Here is a 21,457-nt window from a genome sequence, read left to right on the forward strand (position 1 = left end):
GCGACCAGAGCTAAGCTACATTCACTGCTGCAGATGCCTGAAATACTGCTGTGCATTCCCACAGCGTTACCTAAAGCATATTGTGTGTGGGGGTTCCACATTGTCCCCTCCTAATTTGATGAAGACCCTCATGCCTGTGAGGACAGTGCTTCTTACAGGACTGTCATCACAAATATAAACAATCAGACAATCGCAAGTTCAAGTCCCATAAGGATACCAAGAAATGAAGTTAGAAAAAAACTGTTTATAAAACGTAAAAAAATAACATTAACCATAATTAGTACTGTGTCCTTTAAAGTACCATGTATCAAAATATACAACTCACTAACCCATACAGAAAAGAAAAGTAAAAACAGCCCATCTTTTCCTTCTTCTTATCCCGAGCACAACTTTTTCGGAAAATGAAATATGAAGTGATCGAAGCATCGTATGTACCTCCAAATGCTATCAATAAAAAAACAAAAAAAAATAATAATAAATTGTCTCACCACTCAAAGAATTAAGCTCACTCAGCTGCATTGACCTAAAGATGAATAAGTACATGGTCCCAGAAAACGATGACATAAACTACTTTTTAATTTTTTTAAAAATGTGTCTAGTTTCTAGGCAGTGCAAACTTAATTAGGCTGGTTTCACACTACGTCTTTTTAACATCCGTTGAAAACGTTTTTTTAGCGGACAAGCGGATCCAGTGCAAATGCGTTTTCATTTCAATGCATTTGCAATGGACTCGCGTTAACATCCGTTCACCTGCGTTTGCCTGCGTTATAGTGAGGATCCAGTGACTTGCAGTTTTTTAACATGTTTCAAAAACGCTACTTGTAGCGTTTTTGAGCTCCGTCCAAATACTGCAAATTGCTGGATCCTGACTATAACGCACGCAAACGCAGGTGAACGCTGGCATGCTGATAGACAGGATCCTGCTTTTGTACTGAGCATGCCCAGAAACTACTGAGCTTGCCCAGAACCAGTCTCGCGTGATCTGTCTCTCTCCTCCTCCCTCCCTCACCCTCTCTCTCTATCTGTCTTTCCCCCTTCCTCCCTCCCTCCCTCTCCCCCACCTGACAGCTGCAGACACTCGTAACCAAGGTAAATATCGCGTAACCACTTCTCTTAGTTACCCGATGTTTACGTTGGTTACGCGTGCAGGCAGCCCTGCTCCTAGCAGCTGCAGACACTCGTAACCAAGATAAATATTGGGTATCCAAGGCCGATGTTTACCTTGGTTACCAGCGTCTGCAGCTGTCAGAAGCCTCCTCCCAGTCTAGCTCCCCTCACTCCCGATCACATGACTCCAATGCCCGCCCCTAAACATCCAGTGCAGGATCCTGCAAAATAACAGATGCGTTTGCATACGTTATTTGCTGTAAAAGCAGGATCCGTACTTCCGCTAAAAAAACGTTTTCAGCGGATGTTAAAAAGACGTAGTGTGAAACTAGCCTTAGACAGTCTTAGCCCCTTCCCGCATTAGGACGTGAACTAATATCATGGGAAACGGTCTGTGTGTGTCTTAACAGCTGAAGACCTGCTCCAGACGCTGCTGTTAACTATTTAAATACTGCTGTCTGTCTCTAACAAAAGCATTTACATGGAACAATTGTTATTACTTGCGCACATTGAATCTTTTTGACCACTTGTGATGCAATCATGAAGAACCGATGAGCTACAATAGCATCCAAGGGGCTGCTAAAGACCCCTGTCATTGTCCTCTTGTGACTGCGATCCAAAGCAGACCAAAACTTTCACCAGATACTGGATATAGTATTCGACTGCAGGTTCAAGTCCCCCTGAAAAGTATATATTGTTGATCATTACGAGTATGTGAGAATGGTAGGAATAGAATTTGATCGATCCGTTTCATACCACCATGACCGTTTACATCATGGTATTCCAGGATCATGCGGCATACATTGATAGCAGTGGTGAGATTTCTTTGGTCTTTTATATGAGAGATTGTTCCTTTTTTTTCAGATGCACAAGTCAGGCGTCCTGAAGAAAGCCATAGACTACATAAAATACTTGCAACAATCCAACCAAAAACTTCGTCAAGAAAATATGGCTCTGAAACTGGCAAATCAAAAAAATAGTAAGCTCTACAACTACTTTTAAAGCTTGTTGTATCCTACAGGCTTAAACATAAAGATGGTTAGACCGTTTTAAAGGGAATCTGTCACCAGGTTTTTCTTCATCGTTCCTCATGGGAGACCCAGACCATGGGTGTATAGCTAGCGACCTCCGGAGGACACACAAAGCACTACACTCAAACGTGTAGCTCCTCCCTCCGGGCTATATACACCCCCTGGATGACAATCTACCCAGTTCAACGCTTTGTGTTTCAGGAGGATACACACACTTTTATTTCCTCATATTTTTTTCAATTTTATTTTAATTTTTTAAAGTTTTGGAAGAAAAGCGGGTCCAATCTGGACTCCCGGCATGTCCCTTCACGCTCCACTCTGCGGGGTGCTGTTAAGGTTGATCTTCATAAGGCTGGAGCCTTCACATGCCGAGCTCCTTCGCATCCTCTGTCGAGGCTCTGTTTGAAGTGGGAGCCTCCACGGTCCTCTCTGCTTGCAGGAGGCCGGCTCCATCCACAGCCCTGTCTGGTCCCTGCTGGAAGGAGCGTTAACCCCACTCAGGGACATGGCCCTGCGTCTCAAAGCTAAGTATTGAGACGTTTTTTCAGGGGTCCCGGGTGCTTTTATTATGGGGGCAGTATGTGCTTTAGCGTTACTGTTAATTTCGGCCGGTTCTGGGAATTTCCCATGAGAACCGCGCCGACGGTGCCTGCTCGTCGGCCGCACTTTGAAATCTAGGCCCCGGCTTCAGTTTGGGCCTAGTTTCGTTTTTGGCTTCTGCTGTATGTTTTGCATACAGCGCCGCCCACCGCCCGGCCAGCAGAGGGGAGGGCACTTCTCTCTAAGGAGATGTCCCCTCCCCTGTCTACCCCCTGTATCTCTGTGCTTCTGTTTTCCCGCTCCTGGGCTTATACACGCCCCCCCTCCTTCTCCCAGCGCCATTTTATCAGCGTTTTTATCACTGAGAAGCGCTGGATGCTGCAGCTGCATACTTTTTGGAAAGCTGTCACTTTACAGGGGAGCGGTGAAATCCGGAGGACACAGAGAGCAGGGCTGGTAAGCCACAACCTATGGTTGTGGATTTTTATACACTCAGGCTTTCTACAGGAGTGTGTTTTGGCTGCAGAGCTTCCTCCACAGCAGCATGTCTGTCACTAGGAGCAAAGCTGCAAACATGTATGCTATATGCACTGCTTGCAAGCTAATTCTGCCAGAGCCTAGCACGTACCCACATTGTGATAACTGTGCTAATATGGTTGTGTCTCAGCCTGGAGCCTCCGCGGGGGTCCCTCCGGCTGCTTTGGCCCCGGTGGCTGAACCCCCGGCTTGGGTAGCATCCTTTTCACAGGCTCTTTCCAAGTCGTTTGCCGATTCCATGGGGCAGCTGTCCCAGACGCTGCTGTCTATGCATCAGCCTCCCTCTCAGGGTGTCTCTGCGGCTCCGAGCTCTGCAGAGCCCTCAGAGCAGGTCCTAGGACCCCGTCCCCCTAAACGGAGACGCACGGACCCTTCTCCTTCCTCGTCCCACGGCTCTGATTCACAAGCCGAGGTGCAGGGCGAGGAAGATTCCTTTACTGTGGGCTCAGACGCTGCCTCTATGTACCCCATTGATTTGTCTGAGGGTGATGCGGACGTTAGTGACTTGATTGCGTCCATTAACTCCGTACTGAACCTCAACCCACAGGAGTCAGAGGATCAACCCTCTCTGGTAGAGGTACACCAGTTTACCTCTCCTAAGAAACCTAGGAGTATGTTTTTTAACCACTCCAGCTTTCAGACCACTGTTAACAAGCCTAGGGCCTGTCCTGACAAACGTTTTCCGAAACGTAGTTCAGATGACCGTTTCCCGTTTCCACCGGAGGTGGTTAAGGACTGGGCCCAGTCCCCAAAGGTGGACCCTCCAGTGTCCAGAATCTCAGCCCGCACAGTAGTTGCGGTGGCCGACGGCACTTCTCTTAAGGATCCCACTGACCGCCAGGTTGACCTTCTGGCCAAGTCTGTATTTGAGGCGGCAGGAGCCTCCTTCTCTCCGTCTTTTGCGGCGGTGTGGGCTCTTAAGGCTATCTCTGCCTCTCTGGCGGAGATTCATTCCCTTTCCAGGGACTCTATTCCTGAGATGGATGCCTTAACTACCCGAGCTTCGGCTTTTGCATCCTACGCCATGTCTGCCATCCTGGAGGCTTCTCACCGCACGGCAGTGGCTTCCGCTAACTCCCTCGCGATCCGCAGGATCTTGTGGCTTCGAGAGTGGAAAGCGGACGCTTCCTCTAAGTACCTTGCGAGTCTCCCCTTTACTGGGTCACGGCTGTTTGGGGAACAGCTGGATGACATAATTAAGGAAGCTACTGGCGGGAAGAGTACTTCCTTGCCACAAGCTAAAGCCAAGAAACCTACCCAGGGCAGGAACCAATCGAGGTTTCGTTCCTTTCGTTCCTCTAACTGGTCATCCTCTAAGCCCACAGTCTCGTCCACTACCGCCAAGGATCGCAAATCCAACTGGCGCGCAAAGCCGCGTCCTCAAAAGACCGGAGGAGCCGCTGCCACCAAGGCAGCCTCCTCGTGACTATCTGGCCGCGCCAGCAACGTCCTTGGTCGGGGGCAGGCTCTCCCACTTTGGCGACGTGTGGTTGCAACACGTCGCCGATCAGTGGGTGCGGGATATCATCACCCACGGCTACAGGATACCTTTTTCCTCCAGCCCGCCAAACAGATTTTTTCTGTCCACCCCCCCCTGCTCCAAAGCCGCCGCCTTCTCTCAGGCCGTGGCATCCCTGCAGACCAACGGTGTAATTGTTCCGGTCCCCGCCCGGGAACGGTTCAGAGGTTTCTACTCAAACCTCTTTCTAGTTCCCAAAAAGGACGGTTCCTCCCGGCCCATCCTGGATCTCAAGCTTCTCAACAAGCATGTTCAGGTGCGGCACTTTCGCATGGAATCTCTAAGATCGGTCATTGCCTCAATGACCCAGGGAGATTTTCTGGCATCCATCGACATCAGAGATGCCTATCTGCATGTGCCTATTGCGGTTTCACACCAGCGCTGGCTACGCTTTGCGATCGGAGAGGAACATTTCCAGTTCGTGGCTCTTCCTTTTGGCTTAGCCACGGCCCCCCGAGTGTTCACCAAGGTCATGGCAGCAGTGGTTGCGGTCCTGCACCTCCAGGGGTTGGCAGTGATTCCTTACCTGGACGACCTTCTAGTCAAGGCCTCATCCAGTGTAGACTGTCAGCGGAGTGTCTCGCTCACTCTCGCCACTCTAGTCCAATTCGGGTGGCTTGTCAACTTCCCCAAGTCGACTCTGACCCCGACCCAGGTACTTTTGTACCTAGGGATGCAATTCGAGACGCTGCCGGCACTTGTCAAGTTGCCCTTAGTCAAACAGCAGTCCCTTCGTCTGGCAGTGCGCTCTCTGCTGAGGCACCGCCGTCATTCCATCAGACACCTCATGCAGGTGCTGGGTCAGATGGTGGCGTCCATGGAAGCGGTTCCCTTTGCCCAGTTCCATCTGCGTCCCTTGCAGCTGGACATTCTCCGCTGTTGGGACAAGCGGATCTCTTCTTTGGACAGGCTGGTGGCTCTGTCATCACAGGCCAGGAACTCCCTTCAGTGGTGGCTTCAGCCCCTCTCCCTTTCACAGGGACGGTCCTTCCTGACTCCGTCCTGGGTGATCCTCACCACGGATGCCAGTCTCTCCGGCTGGGGAGCGGTGTTTCTCCATCACCGAGCACAGGGCACTTGGACTCCGTCCGAATCGGCCCTCCCGATCAATGTGCTGGAGATCAGAGCCGTGTTTCTAGCTCTCCTAGACTTTCACCACCTATTGGCGGGCAAGCACATTCGGGTTCAGTCGGACAACGCGACAGCGGTTGCCTACATCAATCACCAGGGCGGGACTCACAGCCGTCTGGCGATGTTGGAGGTTCAACGAATCCTCCAGTGGACGGAGGACTTCAAGTCCACCATATCTGCAGTCCACATCCCAGGCGTGGAAAACTGGGAGGCCGATTATCTCAGCCGTCAAACCGTGGACGGCGGCGAGTGGGCACTGCATCCGTCAGTGTTCAGGTCAATTTGCCGCAAGTGGGGCACTCCGGAAGTAGATCTAATGGCTTCCCGGCACAACAAGAAGGTTCCGGTTTACGTGGCTCGCTCCCACGATCCTCAAGCCTTCGCAGCAGACGCACTGGTTCAGGATTGGTCTCAGTTCAGTCTGGCCTATGTGTTTCCCCCTCTGGCGCTATTGCCCAGGGTTCTGCGCAAGATCCGAATGGAGGGCCGTCGAGTAATACTCATTGCTCCGGACTGGCCCAGGCGAGCCTGGTACCCAGACCTGCTCCGCCTGTCCGTAGGGGTGCCGTGGCATCTTCCGGACCGCCCAGACCTTCTCTCTCAAGGTCCGTTCTTCCGCCAGAATTCTGCGGCTCTCAGATTGACGGCGTGGCTCTTGAGTCCTGGATCTTGACGGCTTCAGGCATTCCCTCTGAGGTCATCTCCACCATGACTCCGGCTCGGAAGTCTTCCTCGGCTAAGATTTACCACAGGACTTGGAAAATTTTCCTATCCTGGTGTCGCTCTTCCGGCCATGCTCCTTGGCCGTTCGCCTTGCCGACCATCCTGTCTTTTCTACAGTCGGGTCTACAGTTGGGTCTGTCCCTCAATTCACTTAAGGGACAGGTGTCGGCTTTGTCGGTATTGTTCCAGCGGCGTATCGCCCGACTGGCTCAGGTGCGCACCTTCATGCAGGGCGCATCTCACATCATTCCTCCTTACCGACGACCCTTGGATCCCTGGGACCTTAATTTGGTCCTCACGGCCTTACAGAAACCCCCTTTTGAGCCTCTCAGGGAGGTTCCTTTGTCTAGACTTTCACAGAAAGTTGTCTTTCTAGTAGCCATAACTTCTCTCAGGAGAGTTTCTGATTTGGCTGCGCTCTCTTCGGAATCCCCCTTTTTGGTGTTTCACCAAGACAAGGTGGTTCTTCGTCCGACTCCGGACTTTCTCCCTAAGGTGGTGTCTTCCTTCCACCTTAACCAGGACATTTCATTGCCCTCTTTTTGTCCGGCCCCTGCGCATCGCTTTGAGAAGGCGTTGCACACCTTAGATTTGGTGCGGGCGCTCCGAATCTATGTGTCTCGCACCGCCGTTTTTCGGCGGTGCACCTCACTTTTTGTGCTAACCACGGGTCAGCGCAAGGGCCTTTCGGCGTCTAAACCGACCTTGGCTCGTTGGGTTAGGTCGGCTATCGCCGATGCCTACCAATCCTCTCAGGTGCCTCCCCCGTCGGGGATTAAGGCGCACTCGACCAGAGCTGTCGGTGCCTCCTGGGCTTTCAGGCACCAGGCTACGGCTCAGCAAGTGTGTCAGGCTGCCACTTGGTCCAGTCTGCACACTTTTTCTAAGCACTACCAAGTGCATGCTCATGCTTCGGCAGATGCGAGCTTGGGCAGACGCATCCTTCAGGCGGCTGTCGCCCATTTGTGAAGTTAGGTTTTGCCTACTTCTCCGTTTCGTTTATTTCCCACCCATGGACTGCTTTGGAACGTCCCATGGTCTGGGTCTCCCATGAGGAACGATGAAGAAAAAGAGAATTTTGTTTACTTACCGTAAATTCTTTTTCTTATAGTTCCGACATGGGAGACCCAGCTCCCTCCCTGTTGCCTGTTGGCAGTTTTTTTGTTCCGTGTGCTTCACGGCTGTTGTTAGTAGACAGAGTGCTGGTTTTGCCGAGTTTTACTCTATCTCTACTTATGGGTGGATGTCATCCTTCAGCTTTTGCACTGAACTGGGTAGATTGTCATCCAGGGGGTGTATATAGCCCGGAGGGAGGAGCTACACGTTTGAGTGTAGTGCTTTGTGTGTCCTCCGGAGGTCGCTAGCTATACACCCATGGTCTGGGTCTCCCATGTCGGAACTATAAGAAAAAGAATTTACGGTAAGTAAACAAAATTCTCTTTTTATCACCTAATAAGAGAGCAGCATAATGTAGGGGGCAGAGATCCTGATTCCAGCGATGTCACTTACTTAGCTGCTTAGTGTAGTTTTGATCTACTGCTGATTAATCAGTAATTTTACAATTACAGGACTACTTGACCTGCTGCTAAGTAGTCCAGCATATTCATGAGCTTTGTATAAATGCTAGATCTGAAGCAGAAAAAAATGATTTTTATCAAAATGACAGCAAACAGCTCAGTAAGTGACACATTGCTGGAATCGGGGTCTGTCTCACACGAGGTAGAAAAACCTGGTGACAGATTCCCTTTAACTATGTCCTGTAATGTTACATTTTTCAAGGAAGGCATTCAGGCTGTCTGAACAAACGATCAAGTGACTTAGCAATTGACTTTTCCATGTATATCACACAGACTACATTCTGACTGGATTCTGCCACAGCTTTAGTTTTTTTTTTTTTTCTCTAGGCTTGTATAATTGTATAATTGGTTGTAGATTGTATCTTTGGATGATCAAAGTATCATCACGTCTTGATAAGTAATTTTACTGTCCCATATCAGCCAATATTGCACCCTGTGGCCGTGATATAACAACTCAACAAATCTGCTGAATAGGTTACTTTATTAGCACGTATATTACATGTTGGACATTAAACATAATGTGCAGAACTCGGGCGCTGTACAGTTTATACACAGACCTCGGCCATAGAGCCGGATCTTCACATTACACTTTCTCTTCTTCCCATTTATCAGTCAATCTAGTGATTATTTGTAGATCCCAGTGTTTTTATTGCTGTATTTGTAATCCACATTTGTATTTTTACAGAATATCTAAAGGGCATTGATCTGAGCAGCTTAGTGGACCCCAGCATGGATATGAAGATGGATGAATTCAACCAAAACATCCTAATGATGTCTCCGCCAGCGTCAGACTCTGGCTCTCCTGCTGTCTTCTCTCCTTACTCTGTGGATTCGGAGCCGGGTAGTCCTCTATTAGACGATGAGAAGGTGAAATACTTGCACTATATGTTATGTCTGAATTATTTGTGTTACGTGAAGTTAATATTTATGATTGGCTTAAACTACTGATGGAAGATTCAATTTCCAGGACTCCGGTCCATCATCCAGGTCAGTAATGTGATTGCAGGACAGGAGGCCTGCGATTCTCCTCACCTCCCGGCGTCAGCTGGCGTAACATCATTACAATGAGATATATACAACATCTCGCCACTCCATCTGATTAAAGAAGCCGGGTATGTCGGGAGGTAACAAGAATCACAGGGCCTCCATCCAGCGGTTCCTGACCTGGCTGATGGACTGGAGTCCTTTTTAAACAGATTCTCCCATCTCTATGGGTAATCAAATTGTGTAGAAAGTCATTGAATTTTGCAAGGATAGGCCATCACTTGATGTTTGAGACCACCACTAATTCATAGTTAGTGGCAGGATTTCTTTAAGTGTTGGTTCGCCTCTTAAAGGGCTGTGTCTGTTTTATAGGTGAAGGATGAGCCCGATTCTCCAACAGGACTTGGCATGATGGATCGCTCACGGATGCTGCTCTGTGCTATGACGTTCCTTTGTTTGACGTTTAACCCCTTGACATCATTGCTTCACTCAGATAATGGCCAATATTCAGACAGAACGGTGCAGCATGGGACAAGTAGAACGATGCTGGGGATCGAGGTTTCAGGTAAAGTGCATCTCATCTGCATAACATGTACCTACATAGTGTGCTGTCTAAGACTGCGCCTATGAAAAACCGTATATACGTTGGACTTGCACCGGCCGGATCAACCGATTTACTATTTATGTAACACTCAGCAGTCTTTGGAACTTCCATAGAAAACAATGCACAAGCTAAAAGCACAATAAACAATTACAAGACAGAAGCACTTTATATCTGTTCCAACCTCCTCCTCCTTTCCCTGTAGACTTCAATAGGCAGTTGTAATCTGATCCCTAAGTGATTATGAAGTCTGTATTGTCATGAGCAAGGTAGATTAGAGCTTTTTCAGACTGAATGAGTTAAGGCTTTCCCCTCACAGTAGTTACACCCAAATCCCACATTACCAGTATAAGGACAGCAAAGCTTTTCCACAGAAATCACCTATCTTACCCCCCCCCCTTTAGATCTGCTCTTCTCTGCAGGGCTACTCACAAAGGTCATCATCTGGAAACCTTCTCTTCACAGCTGTTTGTTAGACCTGGTGCTAATGCACCAAGTTGACAGACAATCATGAGGCACACATCGTGGTCCCGCAAGTCACATGTGGCTCCCGAGCCACAGGTTGGGGACCACTGCTCTACAGGGTCAGCCCTCCCAAGCTGTCTACATGGGTGTGCCAGAAAATTAAATAAAAACTATAATTACACGCTGCTCTCGTTATCTCACTGCAGAGCTGTGTTGTTTGTCTGTGTAGAACAGCAGAGCTGAGCTTTGTCTCATTACAAACACAGCTGTGGCTGTTCTCTCCTAGTTCGGTCAGCTGTACTGCACCACAATGCCATGATGACAAATAACACTACTTTAGCTTCCATCTTGCAGGCAGCCACTGTGGGGGAGGGGGAGTACAGCAGAGGTAACAACCCCGAGAGGAGAGCTGCAGATGTGTTTGTAATTAAACAAAGCTCTGTTGCACTGTGTTAATTATAACCACACAGCTCTGCATTGATATCAGGAGAGCAGACTGTCAGTCATTAATGTCTCACATTGGTAACGCTGCCGTTCATTTACAATAATCCATGGAGCCAGATTCTTAGGGAGATCGGTGTCCGGCCAATAGAGCTTACCAGCTAATTTACATATTAAGAAAATTGTGGATTTATTTGTAATAGGCCATTCGATCACAGATATCAAGGGATCTTTTTTTCAACTTTCTATGATCTGCGTCCTTGGAAAGATTTAATAATCTACTGACATTCTCTAACCCATTTTAGGGCTGTAAGTTGATTTAATCAGATTGTCCTTTAATTTTAATGTAAAACCAAATACGTCCCTTGGTCCTCAAATCATTAAAGCAGGTTAGTGAGATGCAGGGTAGCATTTGGAATAACCATTGACACGTTCAGTGGAGGGCTGTAGTAACCTCTGGTGTAATGATGGCGAGCCGTAGGTCAGTGGCTTCCATTCAGGGGCGTACATTGGTAATTGTACATTGAGAAATAGAGTAATGCTGATATACTATGAAGCTGTATATTAACAATCGCCTCTCCAATTCCCCTGCAGGTCTTTCTGGGAGCTGGCTTGACTGGCTCATCCCTACATTAATCCTCTGGCTGGTAAACGGTGTGATTGTTCTCAGCGTCTTCATGAAGCTGCTGATTCACGGAGAGCCGGTGACACGGTTACATTCACGTTCTTCTGTAAAGTTTTGGAGGCACCGTAAACAGGCTGACCTGGATCTTACGCGGGTAATTTTTTTTTTTTCACGTTTCCATCCTAATCCTACAGTGCTGAGCCAGGAGAAGTTAAAGGAAACCTATGAAGCAGCTGCCAATCGCTGCGGAAGTGGGACAAATTCCTTGCCGACTCCAAAAATTTATGTAAAATAAATGCCAATGAATGACCCATACATAGGTACCATTGTAGAACATTTCATAGCATAGTCCAGGACTGAAGTAATAATGACTTCTCCACAGGAGCGATGTATGGGGTGTACAATGCTTTGTGGTTGCTGCTGAATGCTGCACATTATTTCCCATTCAAATATGGGGCTGCTGTGTTATGTCCTGTACAACAGGGTGAATGGAAAATAAAGCACAGTACTCGGCAGCAGGCAATAATCAATCTGGGCTATTGTGTTTCACCACTGGGGTGTACATACCATTAGTACAAACCTGTACAGCCTCACAGGGGCCCATAAGGGGGCAGATCACCTCCAAAGAGGGTTTAATTGTATTTCTTCATCGTTCCTTATGGGAGACCCAGACCATGGGTGTATAGCTACTGCCTCCAGAGGACACACAAAGTACTACACTCAAAACGTGTAGCTCCTCCCTCCGGGCTATATACACCCCCTGGATGACAATCTAACCAGTTCAATGCTTTGTGTTTCAGGAGGTCACACACACACATGCATTCTCTGATTTTTCATTTTTAAGATTTTGTTTTTAAAGATATGGAAGAAAAGCGGGTCCAATCTGGACTCCCGGCATGTCCCTTCACACCCCACTGTGTCGGCGGTGCTGTTAAGGTTGACTTTACAAGGCTGGAGCCTTCACATGCCGCGCTCCTTCAACATCCTTTTCAGGCTCTGGTTTGAAGTGGGAGCCGTCTCGGTCCTCTCTGCTGTGCAGGAGACCGGTCTCCATCCGCAGCCCTGTCAGGTTCCTGCTGGACGGAGCGTTTGACCTTCCCTCAGGGACATGGCCCTGCGTCTCAAAAGCTAAGTATTGAGACGTTTTTCAGGGGTCCCGGGTACTTTTATTGAGGGGAGAGTATGTTTTTTGTCTTTTACTGTAATTCCGGCCAGTTCTCGGTGTCTTTCTGGAGAACCGCGCCGGGGGTGCCTGCTCGTCGGCCGCATGTTAAAATCTAGGCCCCGGCTTCAGTTTGGGCCTAGTTTCGGTTTCGGCTTCCCTGCATGTCATTCATGCAGATGCATAGCGTAGCGCCGCCCACCGGCCGGCCAGCAGAGGGGAGGACACTCCTCTCTGAGGAGATGTTCCCTCCCCTGTATCTCTCCTTGGCCCTCCGGTTTCCCGCTCTTGGGCTTCTCCCCGCCCCCCTCCTCCTTCCAGCGCCATTTTCTCAGCGTTCTTACACTGATCGGCGCTGGATGCTGCAGCTGCTGCTTTTTAGGAAGGCTGACGCTTCACTGGGGGTCTGAGCTGTGGAATCCGGAGGGCACACAGAGAGCGGTCTGGTAAGCCACAACCTCTGGTTGTGGGCTTTTTATTATACACTCTCAGGGCATTCTACAGGAGTGTATTCTTGCTGCAGAGCCTCCACCTCAGCAGCATGTCTGTCACTAGGAGCAAGGCTGCAAAGCTGTACGCTATATGCACTGCATGTAAGCTCATTCTGCCAGAGCCAAGCACATTTCCACATTGTGATGCCTGCTCTAATATGGTGGTCCCTCAGCCTGGAGCCTCCTCAGGGGTTCCTCCGGCCGCTCCAGCCCCGGTGACTGATCCCCCGGCTTGGGTAGCATCTTTTTCCAGAGCTATTTCCCAGTCTTTTGCCGACTCTATGGGACAACTGTCCCGGACACTGCTGACCATGCATCAGCCCCCTTCTCAGGGCGCCTCTGCTGCTCCGAGCTCTGCAGAGCCCTCAGAGCATGTTTTAGGACCCCGTCCTCCTAAACGGAGACGTAGGGACCCTTCTCCTTCCTCGTCCCACGGCTCTGATTCACGGGCCGAGGTGCAGGGCGAGGAGGATACTTTTACTGTGGGTTCAGACGCTAGCTCTAGGTACCCCATTGCCTTGTCTGAGGATGATGTGGATGTTAGTGACTTGATTGCGTCCATTAACTCCGTTCTGAACCTCACTCCACCAGTGTCAGAGGAACAAGCCTCTCTGGTAGAGATACATCAGTTTGCCTCACCTAAGAAAGCTCGGAGTACGTTTTTTAACCACTCCAGTTTTCAGGCCACTGTCACCAAACCCAGGGCCTGTCCTGACAAACGCTTTCCAAAGCGTAGTTCTGATGACCGTTTTCCCTTTCCACCAGATGTGGTGAAGGAGTGGGCTCAGTCCCCAAAGGTAGACCCTCCGGTGTCTAGAATCTCAGCCCGCACAGTCGTAGCGGTGGCCGATGGCACCTCTCTTAAGGATCCCACTGACCGCCAGGTTGACCTTCTGGCCAAGTCTGTATATGAGGCGGCAGGAGCCCCCTTCTCCCCGTCTTTTGCGGCAGTGTGGGCTCTTAAGGCAGTTTCTGCCTCTCTGGCGGAGATACATTCCCTCACCAGGGACTCTATGCCTGAGATGGAGGCCTTAACTTCTCAGGCTTCGGCTTTTTCATCCTACGCCATGTCTGCCATTCTGGAGGCTTCTCACCGCACGGCGGTGGCCTCCGCTAACTCTCTCGCGATCCGCAGGATCTTGTGGCTTCGAGAGTGGAAAGCAGACGCTTCTTCTAAGAAGTACCTTGCGGGCCTCCCTTTTGCTGGGTCCCAGCTGTTTGGTGAACAACTGGATGAAATAATTAAGGAAGCTACTGGAGGGAAGAGTACTTCCTTGCCACAGGCTAAAGCCAAGAGACCTGTCCAGGGCAGGATCCAATCGAGGTTTCATTCCTTTCGTTCCTCTAACTGGTCATCCTCTAAGCCCTCAGCCTCGTCCACTACCGCAGCCAAGGATCGTAAACCCATCTGGCGCGCGAAGCCGCGTCCTCAGAAGTCCGGAGGAGCCGCTGCCACTAAGGCAGCCCCCTCTTGACTATCTGGCTGCGCCAGCAACGTCCTTGGTCGGTGGCAGGCTCTCCCACTTTGGCGACGTGTGGTTTCAACACGTCTCCGATCAGTGGGTGCGGGATATCATCTCCCACGGCTACAGGATAGAATTTTCTTCCAGCCCGCCAAACAGATTTTTTCTGTCCACCCCCCCCTGCTCCAAAGCCGCCGCCTTCTCTCAGGCCGTGGCATCCCTGCAGGCCAACGGTGTTATTGTTCCGGTTCCTGCTCGGGAACGGTTCAGAGGTTTCTACTCCAACCTCTTTCTAGTCCCCAAGAAGGACGGTTCCTTCCGGCCCATCCTGGATCTCAAGCTTCTCAACAAGCATGTTCAGGTGCGGCGTTTTCGCATGGAATCTCTGAGATCGGTCATTGCATCAATGACCCAAGGAGATTTCTTCGGCGCTCCATTGGGAGACCCAGACGATTGGGTGTATAGCACTGCCTCCGGAGGCCACACAAAGCATTACACTAAAAAGTGTAAGGCCCCTCCCCTTCTGGCTATACACCCCCAGTGGGATCACTGGCTCACCAGTTTTCTGCTTTGTGCGAAGGAGGTCAGACATCCACGCATAGCTCCACTGTTTAGTCAGCAGTAGCTGCTGACTATGTCGGATGGAAGAAAAGTGGGCCCATATGGGGCCCCCAGCATGCTCCCTTCTTACCCCACTTGTGGTTCGTAAGGTTGAGGTACCCATTGCGGGTACAGAGGCTGGAGCCCACATGCTGTTTTCCTTCCCCATCCCCCTGAGGGGCTCTGAGGAAGTGGGATCTTACCGGCCCCCAAGCCCTGAGGCCGGGCTCCATCCACAGACCCAGTGAACCTGCTGGATACGGAGCTGGGTACCGTTCAGGGACAAGGCCCTGCAACTTTCAGGTACTCTGTGTCCCCGTACAGACAGGCACGCACACGCCAGACTTGCTGGGTGTGTTAGTGCGCCGGGGACAGTAGCGCTGCACGCTGGGGTTTGAGTCACAGCAGCTTAGCTGTGTGACTTCATGTGCTGGGAACTACCGCGCCGGCCACTCTCAGAGCGGAGGCGCGGCTGGGACTTGTAGTGCGCCGGGGACTTAGCGTCGACCGCGCTTTTACGGCGGCGGCGCTTATAAATTTAGTCCCCGGCTTTTGCGGCCTAGCTCCGCTTCGTTCCCGCCCCCTCCCTGTCAATCAGGGAATGGGACAGACGCTGTGCAATCGTCAGCGCCGAGGGCTGGAGCCTTATTTACATGCTCCAGCCCTCTCACTAGGCACAGTGGGACGCAGGTTTCCCGCTTTTGGTCTGAGCACGCCCAGGGCCCGCCCCCCCCTCCACAGGACGCCGGCAGCCATTCCTGCATGCAGTCTGGCTGGAGGACGGACACAGGCTCTGGGAGACCCAGACTAGGGATTTCTGGCGACCACACACCCGCGTTTAGTGGGCGGTAAGCAGCACATTAGTGCTGGCCCCACTAGTGCCACAGTTGTATTGGTGTACTTTTTCCTGTACCAGATATATATATATATATATATATACTGCACTGTACGGTCGCTTCTTGGCTGTATACCCCTATATTGCTCTGAGGAGACAGCAACATGTCATCCACAAAACGCAAGGGTGCCAAGGCACGGGCTGTGTACACTGCTTGTACAGCATGTGGGGCTAATCTACCAGCAGGCTCCAACGACTCTCATTGTGTGCAATGTTCAGTCCCAGTGGCACTTCGTCAGCCAGAGCCTATGGTGGTGGTAGCCCAGGCAGAGACGCCTGTGAACCCTGCCCCGGTGACGGGGACAGAATTTGCAGTCTTTGCTGATAAAATGTCTGTGACTATGACAAAAATCCTGGAGACCTTGCAGTCCAGGCCAGTTGCTCAGACCATGGACACTGCTGTGTCTATGTTCCCCGGTCCCCCTCAGTTGGAACTAATCCGTACTTCAAGGGGGTCCCAGGCATCACAGGCTGAGGGCTCTGACTCTGATGACAGTCCCAGGCCGCCTAAACGAGCTCGCTGGGAGAGACCCTCCACGTCATCACGCGGGTCAGGGTCTCAGCGAGAAGGGTCTCTATATGATGAGACAGAGGTGGGTGATCAGGAGTCTGGTCCTGACACCGCACTCAATTTGGATACGCCAGATGGTGACGCCATGGTAAATGACCTTATAGCGGCCATCAATAGGCTGTTGGATATTTCTCCCCCAGCCCCTTCAGCAGAGGAGGCAGCTGCCCAGCAGGAGAAATTCCATTTCCTGTATCCCAAGCGTAAATTGAGTACTTTTCTGGACCACTCTGACTTCAGAGAATCAATCCAGAAACACCATGCTTATCCGGACAAGCGTTTTTCCAAACGTCTTAAGGATACACGTTATCCCTTTCCCCCTGACGTGGTCAAACGCTGGACCCAGTGTCCAAAAGTGGACCCTCCAATATCCAGGCTTGCAGCTAGATCCATAGTTGCAGTGGAGGATGGGGCTTCACTTAAAGATGCCAATGACAGACAGATGGACCTTTGGTTGAAATCTGTCTATGAAGCTATTGGCGCGTCGTTTGCTCCAGCATTCGCGGCCGTGTGGGCGCTCCAAGCTATTTCAGCTGGTCTGGCACAGGTGGACTCCTTCTTAAGTCCAGCAGTGCCGCAAGTGGCGTCCTTAACTACGCAAATGACTGCGTTTGCGACCTACGCTATCAATGCGGTACTAGACTCTACGAGCCGTACCTCAATGGCATCCGCCAACTCTGTAGTTTTGCGCAGAGCCTTGTGGTTAAAAGAATGGAAAGCAGATTCTGCTTCTAAAAAATGTTTAACCAGCTTGCCATTATCTGGAGACAGACTGTTTGGTGAGCAATTGGCGGAAATCATTAAACAGTCCAAAGGTAAGGACTCCTCCTTACCCCAGCCCAGATCAAGCAAACCTCAACAGAGGAAGTGGCAGTCAAAGTTTCGGTCCTTTCGAGGCTCGGGCAAGCCCCAATTCTCCTCGTCCAAAGGGACTCCGAAAGAGCAAAGGAGCTCTGATTCCTGGCGGACTCACTCACGCCCCAAGAAAGCAACCGGAGGTACCGCTTCCAAGGCGGCTGCCTCATGACTTTCGGCCGCCTCCCTCCGCATCCTCGGTCGGTGGCAGGCTCTCCCGCTTTTGCGACATTTGGCTGCCACAGGTCAAAGACCGGTGGGTAACAGACATTTTGTCTCACGGGTACAGGATAGAGTTCAGTTCTCGTCCTCCGCCTCGGTTCTTCAGAACTTCCCCACATCCCGACCGAGCAGATGCCCTTCTGCAGGCGGTGCATTCTCTAAGAGCAGAAGGAGTGGTGGTCCCTGTTCCTCTTCGGGAACAAGGACAAGATTTTTACTCCAATCTCTTTGTGGTGCCAAAAAAGGACGGCTCATTCCGTCCTGTTCTGGACCTAAAACTGCTCAACAAGCATGTGAACGCCAGGCGGTTCCGGATGGAATCCCTCCGCTCAGTCATTGCCTCAATGTCTCAAGGAGATTTCCTAGCATCAATAGACATCAAAGATGCTTATCTCCACGTGCCGATTGCTACAGGGCACCAACGCTTTCTACGCTTCGTGATAGGAGACGACCATCTTCAGTTCGTGGCTCTGCCATTTGGTCTGGCGACAGCCCCACGGGTGTTCACCAAGGTCATGGCGGCAGTGGTAGCAGTCTTGCACTCTCAGGGACACTCTGTGATCCCTTACTTGGACGATCTACTTGTCAAGGCACCCTCTCAGGAGGCATGCCAACTCAGCCTGAATGTTGCACTGGAGACTCTCCAGACGTTCGGGTGGATCATCAACTTCTCAAAGTAAACTCTGTTACCGACCCAATCACTGACGTATCTTGGCATGGAGTTTCATACTCTCTCAGCGATAGTGAAGCTTCCGCTGGACAAGCAGCGGTCACTACAGACTGGGGTGCAGGCTCTCCTTCAAAGTCAGTCGCACTCCTTAAGACGCCTCATGCACTTCCTCGGGAAGATGGTGGCGGCAATGGAGGCGGTTCCGTTTGCGCAGTTTCATCTGCGCCCACTTCAATGGGACATTCTCCGCCAATGGGACGGGAAGTCAACATCCCTGGACAGGAAAGTCTCCCTTTCCCAGACGGCCAAGGACTCTCTGCAGTGGTGGCTTCTTCCCACCTCATTATCACAGGGAAGATCCTTCCTACCACCGTCCTGGGCGGTGGTCACGACAGACGCGAGTCTGTCAGGGTGGGGAGCAGTTTTTCTCCACCACAGGGCTCAGGGTACGTGGACCCAGCAGGAGTCCACCCTTCAGATCAATGTTCTGGAAATCAGAGCAGTGTATCTTGCCCTACTAGCCTTCCAGCAGTGGCTGGAAGGAAGGCAGATCCGAATTCAGTCGGACAACTCCACAGCGGTGGCATACATCAACCACCAAGGGGGGACACGCAGTCGGCAAGCCTTCCAGGAAGTCCGGCGGATTCTGATGTGGGTGGAAGCCACGGCCTCCACCATATCCGCAGTTCACATCCCCGGCGTAGAAAACTGGGAAGCAGACTTCCTCAGTCGCCAGGGCATGGACGCAGGGGAATGGTCCCTTCACCCGGACGTGTTTCAGGAAATCTGTCGCCGCTGGGGAAGGCCGGACGTCGACCTAATGGCGTTCCGGCACAACAACAAGGTCCCAACCTTCATGGCACGGTCTCGCGATCACAGAGCTCTGGCGGCAGACGCCTTAGTGCAAGATTGGTCGCAGTTCCGGCTCCCTTATGTGTTTCCACCTCTGGCACTCTTGCCCAGGGTGCTACGCAAGATCAGATCCGACTGCAGCCGCGTCATACTCGTCGCCCCAGACTGGCCAAGGAGGGCGTGGTATCCGGATCTGTGGCATCTCACGGTCGGCCAACCGTGGGCACTACCAGACCGACCAGACTTGCTGTCCCAAGGGCCGTTTTTCCATCGGAATTCTGCGGCCCTGAACCTGACTGTGTGGCCATTGATCCTGGATCCTAGCGTCTTCAGGATTATCCCAAGGGGTCGTTGCCACCATGAGACAGGCTAGGAAGCCCACGTCCGCTAAGATCTACCACAGAACGTGGAGGATATTCTTATCCTGGTGCTCTGCTCAGGGAGTGTCTCCCTGGCCATTTGCATTGCCTACATTTCTTTCTTTCCTGCAATCTGGGTTAGAAAAAGGTTTGTCGCTCGGCTCCCTTAAAGGGCAAGTCTCGGCGCTATCCGTCTTTTTTCAGAAGCGTCTAGCACGACTTTCTAAGGTACGCACGTTCCTGCAGGGGGTTTGTCATATCGTACCCCCGTACAAGCGGCCGTTAGATCCATGGGATCTGAACAGGGTACTAGTTGCCCTCCAGAAGCCGCCCTTCGAGCCGCTGAGGGAGGTTTCACTTTCTAGACTATCACAGAAAGTGGCTTTTCTGGTAGCGATCACATCTCTTCGGAGAGTGTCTGAGCTAGCAGCGCTGTCATCCAAGGCTCCCTTCCTGGTCTTCCACCAGGACAAGGTAGTGCTGCGACCCATTCAGGAGTTTCTCCCGAAAGTGGTATCCTCTTTTCATCTTAATCAGGATATCTCTTTGCCTTCTTTTTGTCCTCATGCAGTTCATCGGTATGAGAAGGATTTACATTTGTTAGATCTGGTGAGAGCACTCAGAATCTACATTTCCCGCACGGCGCCCCTGCGCCGTTCGGATGCACTCTTTGTCCTTGTCGCTGGTAAGCGCAAAGGGTCGCAGGCTTCCAAAGCCACCCTGGCTCGATGGATCAAAGAACCAATTCTTGAAGCCTACCGTTCTGCTGGGCTTCCGGTTCCATCAGGGCTGAAGGCCCATTCTACCAGAGCCGTGGGTGCGTCCTGGGCATTACGACACCAGGCTACGGCTCAACAGGTGTGCCAGGCAGCTACCTGGTCGAGTCTGCACACTTTCACCAAACATTATCAGGTGCATACCTATGCTTCGGCGGACGCCAGCCTAGGTAGAAGAGTCCTGCAGGCGGCAGTTGCCTCCCCGTAGGGGAGGGCTGTCTTCGCAGCTCTAACATGAGGTATTCTTTACCCACCCAGGGACAGCTTTTGGACGTCCCAATCGTCTGGGTCTCCCAATGGAGCGCCGAAGAAGAAGGGAATTTTGTTACTTACCGTAAATTCCTTTTCTTCTAGCTCCTATTGGGAGACCCAGCACCCGCCCTGTTGTCCTTCGGGATTTTTGGTTGTTTTTCGGGTACACATGTTGTTCATGTTGAACGGTTTTCAGTTCTCCGACGTTACTTCGGAGTGAATTTGTTTAAACCAGTTCTTGGCTTTCCTCCTTCTTGCTTTTGCACTAAAACTGGTGAGCCAGTGATCCCACTGGGAATGTATAGCCAGAAGGGGAGGGGCCTTACACTTTTTAGTGTAATGCTTTGTGTGGCCTCCGGAGGCAGTGCTATACACCCAATCGTCTGGGTCTCCCAATAGGAGCTAGAAGAAAAGGAATTTACGGTAAGTAACAAAATTCCCTTCTTTCTGGCATCCATCGACATCAGAGATGCCTATCTGCACGTGCCTATCGCGGTTTCACACCAGCGTTGGCTCCGCTTTGCAATCGGAGAGGAACATTTCCAATTCGTGGCTCTCCCCTTCGGGTTAGCCACGGCCCCTCGTGTTTTCACCAAGGTTATGGCAGCAGTGGTTGCGGTCCTGCATCTTCAGGGGTTGGCAGTAATCCCCTTCCTGGACGACCTTCTAGTCAAGGCCTCATCCAGGGCAGACTGCCAGCGGAGTGTCTCGCTCACTCTCTCGCCACGCTTGTTCAGTTCGGGTGGCTTGTCAACCTGCCCAAGTCCACTCTGACCCCGACCCAGGGACTTCTGTACCTAGGGATGCAATTCGAGACTCTGCCGGCACTTGTGAAGTTTCCCTTGGTCAAACAGCAGTCCCTTCAGCTAGCGGTGCGCTCTCTACTGAGGCACCGCCGTCATTACATCAGGCACCTCATGCAGGTGCTGGGTCAGATGGTGGCGTCAATGGAAGCGGTTCCATTTGCACAGTTCCATCTGCGTCCCCTGCAGTTGGACATTCTCTGCTGTT

The 21,457-nt window shown here is 51.3% G+C and overlaps 1 protein-coding gene across 1 annotated transcript in view; it reads left to right on the forward strand.

Annotated features, from left to right (window-relative positions):
* SREBF2 (sterol regulatory element binding transcription factor 2) overlaps nucleotides 1-21,457 on the forward strand; it is a 159,761-nt gene that overhangs the window by 37,931 nt on the left and 100,373 nt on the right. The window contains exons 6-9 of the mRNA XM_075321885.1: nucleotides 1,972-2,086; nucleotides 8,851-9,032; nucleotides 9,522-9,714; nucleotides 11,251-11,435. Coding sequence (XP_075178000.1) covers nucleotides 1,972-2,086; nucleotides 8,851-9,032; nucleotides 9,522-9,714; nucleotides 11,251-11,435 — 675 coding nt within the window. The remainder of the gene's footprint in view (nucleotides 1-1,971; nucleotides 2,087-8,850; nucleotides 9,033-9,521; nucleotides 9,715-11,250; nucleotides 11,436-21,457) is intronic.

The sequence above is a fragment of the Anomaloglossus baeobatrachus genome, chromosome 8 (genome assembly GCF_048569485.1).
Source record: "Anomaloglossus baeobatrachus isolate aAnoBae1 chromosome 8, aAnoBae1.hap1, whole genome shotgun sequence".
In the NCBI taxonomy this organism is placed as follows: domain Eukaryota; kingdom Metazoa; phylum Chordata; class Amphibia; order Anura; family Aromobatidae; genus Anomaloglossus; species Anomaloglossus baeobatrachus.